This window comes from Rutidosis leptorrhynchoides, chromosome 3, assembly GCF_046630445.1.
Source record: "Rutidosis leptorrhynchoides isolate AG116_Rl617_1_P2 chromosome 3, CSIRO_AGI_Rlap_v1, whole genome shotgun sequence".
NCBI lineage: Eukaryota > Viridiplantae > Streptophyta > Magnoliopsida > Asterales > Asteraceae > Rutidosis > Rutidosis leptorrhynchoides.
The window spans coordinates 586,587,616-586,595,526 of record NC_092335.1 but is presented as its reverse complement, the minus strand read 5'-3'; the positions used below and the strand labels follow the sequence as shown (position 1 = coordinate 586,595,526).

Genomic DNA, 7,911 nt, shown 5'->3' with positions numbered 1-7,911 from the left:
ACCTAATTGAGTTATCCGCTTCTAGCTAGATTTGAACATGAGACCATTCTTATAAGGATGATCCCAATCAATAGCCTATTTGGTATCCTTTTCTTATATATTTTGTGAACATCTTAAAAATGCTATCGTAGATTTAAAGTCAATGATATATACACCATTATATTTACTACATTCACCATGAGAACACTTGTATAAAGATGTTTACGCCTTTGATACCTATGAGAGGTTTGTCCAAATAACATCCCAGATTATAGAGTCGAACAATGCAAAAATCATTATATAAAGTCAACTGGAGAAGTGCTTTGACTCAAAATGTCAACATCCCAAAGTCATTGATGACAGGATAATGTAAACGACACCAAAAATAAGCTTCGAACTTTGATGAGGGTAGTACTAATTAGTTATTATATAGGTTTATTAGATTATTAGATCTCTAATGTAATATGATATTGAAGATCAAGCATATATATGGCATTTTAAAGGCTGCTGATGTCACCACTGAGAGTATTTTCAATTATGCATAATCCTGATTCTGTTACAATCACTGCTGTACAACTGCGAACCACAATTAACAAAAGGAAGAAAGATCAGTGTTCATATACAAAAAACATAACAAGTAAATAACAACACGATGCTACCTACAAAAAGTCAAGTGGTCATTGTAACTTGATATTTTTTTTTTTTTTTTTTTTTTGAAAAGTGTGATTGTAACTTAATTAACATCTACTGCATGTTTAAATTATCATTTACTCGGTTTAATAGTAACATTTAGTTGGGACAAAACATGTAAACAGGTAAGGTTTTCCCTATTCTGGCTACCGGGGGAAGTGGAGTATTATAGGTTTCAATTTATTGTTTCGAACTTAGGCAAAAGTTGTTGCCATATATATATTTAAAAAAATAAACAGTTAACAGTTCAAACTGAGGAATAGATACAAAGGAAAGAGAAACTAACGGAGTTTTTGTTATGATTCCATGGTCTACAACCCCATCTATAGTTTTAAGAAGTTCTGCTACTTCAACTGCACGATAATTGAACCATACATCATTAAATTTTCCAGTGACATCATAGGTAGTTAGGTACTGTACTTATTATGAAACAAAAATAACTACCTAGGTTTGGTATCGGAGATGTAAATATGACATCAAGAACATTATGTCCTTCTCGTGTGATTAGTGGATAATTGCCCCCTGTAGGATCTGCATGCCCTATTGCCGGTCTTCTCCATACCTTCATATACAAAATGGGCCCCAATGGAGCCGGTGGAAGTAATGGGTAAAAACAGGTAAATTTAGGTGCGGGTCAACTCAGGTTGGGTTGAACTGAGACTAATAATCTACTTTATGAAACTAAACAATCTACAAGATTGCATGCATTAAAATATATGCACCTTTCGACCCATTTGACCCGTTCAATCTTACCTGCTTCATTTACACATAAGCTTTCGTGTTTTACCTATAGGTCCCATTATATCATTCAATTACAACCAGAATTTATCCGTTTTCATATGAATAGGTCGAAATTTTCATCTAAAAGACTAAAATGCACCACTACTGTGTAGGTCACGCAGGTCAAGTAACGGGTAGTATTGGATCGAGTAGGGTTGACCTAAAACACTTAATCTCCAGTAAATATCATTATTATCTTACTAATAATCAAAATCTTGTATATTAAGTGGTTTTAGGTCTTGAAAATACACTTTTGCAACTTTTTACTGTACCTCAGCATCACCTACAAAGAGGTCGTCAATCTCTTCCGCCGTGTTCAACCAGCTGACCTGAAATTAAATAATTAATAAATTACAGATCAGTTACTTTTCTCTCCCTGGGTGATCCCGAACTGCTGTTCAAAAAAAAAAAATAAAAAAAAATAGTAAGTTAATTTTCCATGCTGCAAAAACTTACTGATTCAACAAAAACAGGAATTGAACCCTCAACAGCACTTTTGTACTGTTTCTGTGTAACCATTAAAACCAGATTCTGCGTCGTATCTAGTATTTTCTGTAAGGTGAAACAAGCAATACGTTAGTATCTGCATCTCAACCACAAACCATGAAGATATGAATGAGTAAAGATTTAAGCCTACAAAAGTAGCCTACTTTAAAACTTTTTTTAAACCTAATACAAATAAATGGTCTATTATCCAGCTATTTTGTCCACTAAAACTAACATATATATGTTTGTGCAAGGAGAGTATTTTCACTCAGATGCTGTAAGCAGCCTAACCGGGTTAACCCTTTGACCGTTTCAGACCCTTTTCCCTGGCCATTTGAACCTGAGACGTCGTGTGAGGATATCATAACTCCAATGCTCTCTTGGGATGAAAAAAAAAAATCAGAAATTAAAATTTAAACTTGAGTATATTGTCTTATAATAATTACCTTCTCTTCAAGCATAGACTCCCCTCCCTGAAGTGTTTGACGCCTAATGACTGCATTTAAGCTCCTTTCTTCCATGATGTCAGCATCATTGAACGCAAAGTCAATCTAAAAGTGATTAGATTATCTTGAGTGTATGTTGTATTAACAATGTAAGCAGATTAGCCGCATGTTACACATGTTGCTAACAAACAAGACCTAATAACTAAGTAAATGGAAACTCGGATGTCGTACACACATGTGGAGTATCTTCGTACTGCTGATGCAAAGTTATTCCTGCCTTTTCTGCTTCACTTGCACTACCAATAGATCTGTCAAAAATAATTGAGAACTTGCTAATATCAGTTGCATTTTATACTGGATAATATCCAAATAAAGCTAATAGATATTATAGTTAGACAAGATCAATGATGTATACATGAACGACTCACGTTGGTATTCCGACTACATCATTTAGCAAACCGACACGAAGTTTGTGACCCAAATACTCTATTGCCATAGATGATGCTACACCAGAACCTAGCCCAACCACCATTCCACTTTGTACATATGTATCCACCTACAAAAACAGCATAACAAATGTACCTTTTATACTTCATCATCAAAAATCAAATTTAACTGTTTATTTCAATGAAATAGACAAATAGTCCAAATTACTGACTTACTGACTTCTGAAGGGAAAATCAATTCTATTGTATATCTTTTTGAATATATTTAACATTTATTTCTTAATTCACTGCAAAAAAAAAAAAAAAAAAAAAAAAATTGTGTTTCCTTTGCAGGAAAAGAATAACAGTCTATCACTTTATCTCATAAAAAGTAAAAAGATTATAATAAGGTAAACTCATAAGTATATCATTAACAAACATGTTCAAATAACTTTTAAATTTTCTTTTGTAAATACATATAAACACTCCATATCTCCATCTTCTGTCAATATATCACATTACAAAACTTCTGGCATGTATAATATAAATAGAGAAAATATAAAAGTGAATCACACTAAAATGAAAATGTAACATCTTTTAGGGCCAATGATTGTAAAATACTTGCTTAAAACTTTGAAGTTTTACTTTTTTACAGCATAATGCTAAATAAAATTACACAAATGCATAATACATAAAAGGGTAAGGGAAATAATGAAAGAAATCAATTTGAGTAGAAATATCAAATTACCGTATGTTTGGCAGCTTCAAATAGTAAGACATTACTGGAATTTAAGCTTGAGCAACTGATTAGATGTTTGAAATTCGGTTTGTTTTTAGTAATTGTACTTGTGATTTTTTGGTTAGTAATTTGTTTGTTGATTTGGAAGTTTAGATAAGAAGTAATGGGATGATTGATTGCCATGCTCCTCTCTGTTTCTTTCTATCTCCATTTCTCTTCATAAAACAAATATTTTGTTCTTTTATTGAGGTCAAAACTTGATCCCTTATCTATCATGATATGTTCACCTTTAGCCCTCCGGTTGTGGGAAAAAGGCGTAAATAACATCAAAATTTAGTGTTTTCGAAACCCATAAAATTCATCTCGAAATTGTTAAATCCATGTAAAATACTTTTACTAGATACCTCTATATTACATGATCGAGTATCATCATATACATTGTCAAATATTGTACTAATAGCGTGCTAGAGTGAAACTCAAAATTACATTCACTTTAATAAAGACTTCCATGTAAAATACTTGTTGTTTTTTTACTTCGATCAGTTATATCTTTGATTTTTTGACTCAATATTACTAAACATCTACACTTCCATTAAAACCGTAAATTTGTGAGTCTAGCATTGCTTGACCATCACTTTGATTTTCATATCATTGTTGAATTACTATTTTATAATTTATTAGGGTTCATTAGGGTATATGTTGTAATGATATATGATAAATGATAATATGATAATGAAATTAAATGTCACTGTGAATGATGATGGGTTAATTGAAACCACTAGAAGTTGTTGCTTTTATTCATGTTAATTTTTAACTCCGTAGGTTACTACTGTGAATGATGATGATGTCTTCTTTAAGCGTGCTGCTGTTTCATTCACATGTTCTTCTGATACTTTGGTGTTTACATGTTCATCTTCTTCAACCGAGACTTCTTCAAAAGTGAGTTGATTAGGTGGTATGTTGTCAACGAGGTTTTCAGTGATTGGTTTAAGTGGTGTCCGTGTTGAAGTCATGTCGTTTGCTTTTGCGTTCTTAGTGTTCTTGTTGTTCTTTGAAATGGATGGCGCCATATGTTGGTACTTTTTTTCCCGCCTAGCGGCTAAAAGGTACCAGTATGTAAGTAACTAGGGGGGGGGGGGTGTGAATAGTTACTTAATACGATTTTTAAAACTTTTTCGATGATCAACAAGATTTGAACAATCCTCGATCACTTTAATCAACTCAAACCAATGTGTGTCGTGTTTATGTTGTAGTAATGCGGAATATAAAGTAAAGAACATAAACACAAAGATTTATAGTGGTTCGGGATGTTAACTAATCCACCTTAATCCACTCCATGATTCACTAAGCGGGAGTTTTGCTTCAATAAGCACCTTTTTCCAAATCCGGTAGAGATTCGATTTACAAGTCTTGTACTTCTCCTTAGACAACAAACTTAATCCTTCTATCCCTTTGAAAGAATATCTCTAACTTAGATCAACTTGTCTTCACCTTGAACAAGTATTAATCTCCAATGGAATTAATCAACTCCCTAGTTCCCTTTAAGAATTTTGATAGCTAAGCTAGCATATGCTTCTAGTTACAAAGTACAAGACTCACCCTTTCTAGTGATGAAAATTCTAAGACAATTTTAAGGATTAATACAACACTATGTAAACTCACAACGATAATAATTTGATGGTAAGTTTACAACCCCTTCTATAATCTATGAGATTATAGAACTTCTCTTGCTAATCACAAACACATGTATATGAGTTATATTCTTGTGATTCTCTGATGATTTTGAGTTGAAGCATGCAAGAAGTCCAAGTCTTCAAAGTTCTCCAGGTCTTGCTAATTATATCGAGAGATAAAAAATATAGTCGTTGCTGCGGCTGGGACCACGTTCGACCGTGGCTCGACAGCACGCGGTTCAGTCCAAAACTTCTATCCGTTGTATAGCCGTTTGAATCAGTTTTGAACTTGAAACTTTGGACTCTTTACTTCATTTAATACCTGCAAAAGATACCCAACATCATATACAAGTACTATATGGATAAAGTATTCATTTACCTAAGATGTATTGCCTTAATAGTGACTTGACATGTTCAAAGTGGAAAGTCTAACATTCTTGAATACAAGTCATGATAATAATTTGTGGCAATCTCAGTTTTGTCATAATCTTTTGTTTGTAATTAATACATTTTCTAAAGCCCTATTGGTTGGTCAACATGTCAATGATGACAACAATCCACTTAATCACAAAGCACATTAATATTCAACTTTAAGCTTGCTTGTGAATTAATTAAGTGTGTTCATGATATCTTAACAAGTAAAATAAGTAACATCAATTAAGCATGTTATAAGACATCAAGTTAATTAAGTCTAAACTATTCTTAAACTTGATTCTAGACTTAAGAAAATTCTATGTGTATTAATGATTCTTCATTCTTTTAGGATCACTGATCACCAGATTATGACACATTAAGCATTATCCAATTAGCATAAGCATGTATTGAAGTAGTCCAAATACAAGTTGATGGTTTTCCAACTTGTAGCACATAGCAAGACAAAGTTCATGCATATACTTATTAAGTAACTACTTAGCAAATTAGCATTTAGCACATACTCAAATAATACTCATGTATGAATAGCAAGTAGTCAAGTAATATTCATGTAATGACTAGTAAGAGATCACTAATTAATCTAGGATTAAACATATAGTGACAACATAGCATTGAACCAAGGCTATGTAAGTTTTACTTGCAAAGTGGTATTTGCAAGATTAATGCATAAGTATACATTAATGTCCAATACATGTATAAGAAAGGAGCAACTATTGGTTAGGACTTGATGACCATCCTAAGTATGTCTAAATACATTTTAGATGTACATGTTTTCCTATAATGTAACAGCCTTACTTTTTCCGTTACTTCCGTTAACTGTCTGTTAATTATTTTAACGGTGACTACTAGACTTTATATGTGTTTAAGTACTATAACACCCCGCCAAATTTCATCTGACGGCGTGTTAATCATAGGTCCCACAGTAACACTTCACGTTCTCAAAATGAGACGTTTCAAAAGCATTCGCATTTAATTTTATTAAAAAGAGTTGACTTCAAAACACTAGTCAACCACCATAAAGAAATACCATTGTGATCGTAACCACAAGCCAATAGTATTTTGTGAATATAAAAAAAAATGCGAATTAATAGAAATAATGTCTTGACAAAAGATGCTGACTCCACAGCCAGAACATGCATCAAGCAAACCAGCGAAAGCTATACCTCTTAGGACCTGAGAACAAACACGCAAAAACAGGTCAACAATAATGTTGGTGAATCTACAGGTTTAAGTAGTATAAAACAATAAGTACAACTCAAGCGTTGCAAAAATGTACATACATCCATGAGCACTTGAATACTAGCATAAAAACCTGCGTATAGTTTACAACTACACTTATCTTTTACCCCGTATATCGTATACACTTGTTCGAGTGTACTTATAGTTTAAAATAAATGCACCACAATTATAGTAGGGTGAGGTTTGTCTAAGCTAACGGATCCGTCCATCTAATTTGTGCTTACCCGAAGGTAATTAAAGTATTCAAGCTAGGGGCTTTGTGAACAATAACTCAATATGTATAATAGTACTCGTGTCAAAATTAAAAGCATTTGTAATAATGTAAATGTAACCAGCTAAAAATATAGAAATAAAAAAGCGGCTAAAAATAGTCGAACAATAAAACCAAGATGATATATAAAAGCAGCAACGTTTTGTAGCTAATGGTAAGATAGTAGCCCCTACATGTTTCTCGATGTACCTAAATACAATATTAAATAAAAACAAAGATCAGAGTGGTATTTAAACATGCACAACAATTCACATGTGAAGGTATTACTTATCCTAAGTTCTAAAAGTGCAAATTTCATCTTTAAAAATAGTAAAATGTCATTTTCAGCATCTAAACTACTTCGAACGGGGGAAACCTTCAGGAAGTCTTGCTCGTAGCGCCATTTTCTAATTATCTTGTAAAAATAGGCCTAATCTGCAATTGAAATTTTTTTGAAAAATTCTTCACAAAATTGTGCGCGATTTTGTGGAGAATGTAGTAACTTCAAATATGTGTTTTGCGACTAGTAATTATCATCAAAACAAAACTACACTCTCATATATTCGCATTCAATATGAAATTTAGAAAACAAAAACAAAAGTAAGGTTATGAATATAGAGAAATAAAAAAGCGGCAAAAAATACTGGAACAATAAAGCCAATACGTTATAAAAGCAGCAAGGTTTTGTGACTAGTGGTGAGATAGTAGCCCCATATTGATTCTCGATGTACCTAAATACAATATTAAATAAAAACAAGTATCATTGAGGTAT

General features: G+C 32.6%; 1 protein-coding gene across 1 annotated transcript; it reads right to left on the bottom strand.

Moving 5' to 3' along the window:
* Window positions 1–226: 226 nt before the first annotated feature.
* Window positions 227–3,743, bottom strand: LOC139898733 (probable ribose-5-phosphate isomerase 4, chloroplastic). The gene is made up of 9 exons (XM_071881502.1): window positions 3,555–3,743; window positions 2,810–2,937; window positions 2,617–2,689; window positions 2,382–2,486; window positions 1,906–2,001; window positions 1,722–1,778; window positions 1,114–1,231; window positions 956–1,022; window positions 227–555 (listed from the first exon to the last, which is right to left on the bottom strand). The coding sequence occupies exons 1-9, from the start codon at window positions 3,726–3,728 to the stop codon at window positions 477–479; spliced, it is 897 nt and encodes a 298-aa protein (XP_071737603.1). The 5' UTR covers window positions 3,729–3,743; the 3' UTR covers window positions 227–476.
* Between the last annotated feature and the right edge of the window lie 4,168 nt (window positions 3,744–7,911).

Excerpts from the sequence above, each read along its gene's own strand:
- LOC139898733 (XM_071881502.1), bottom strand. The coding sequence starts at position 3,728 with ATGGCAATCAATCATCCCATTACTTCTTATCTAAACTTCCAAATCAAC. Across the intron at positions 2,002-2,381 it reads AGTCTATGCTTGAAGAGAAG|AAAATACTAGATACGACGCA; the intron begins GTAATTATTATA and ends TTCACCTTACAG. Across the intron at positions 1,232-1,721 it reads TCTTTGTAGGTGATGCTGAG|GTATGGAGAAGACCGGCAAT; the intron begins GTACAGTAAAAA and ends TTGTATATGAAG.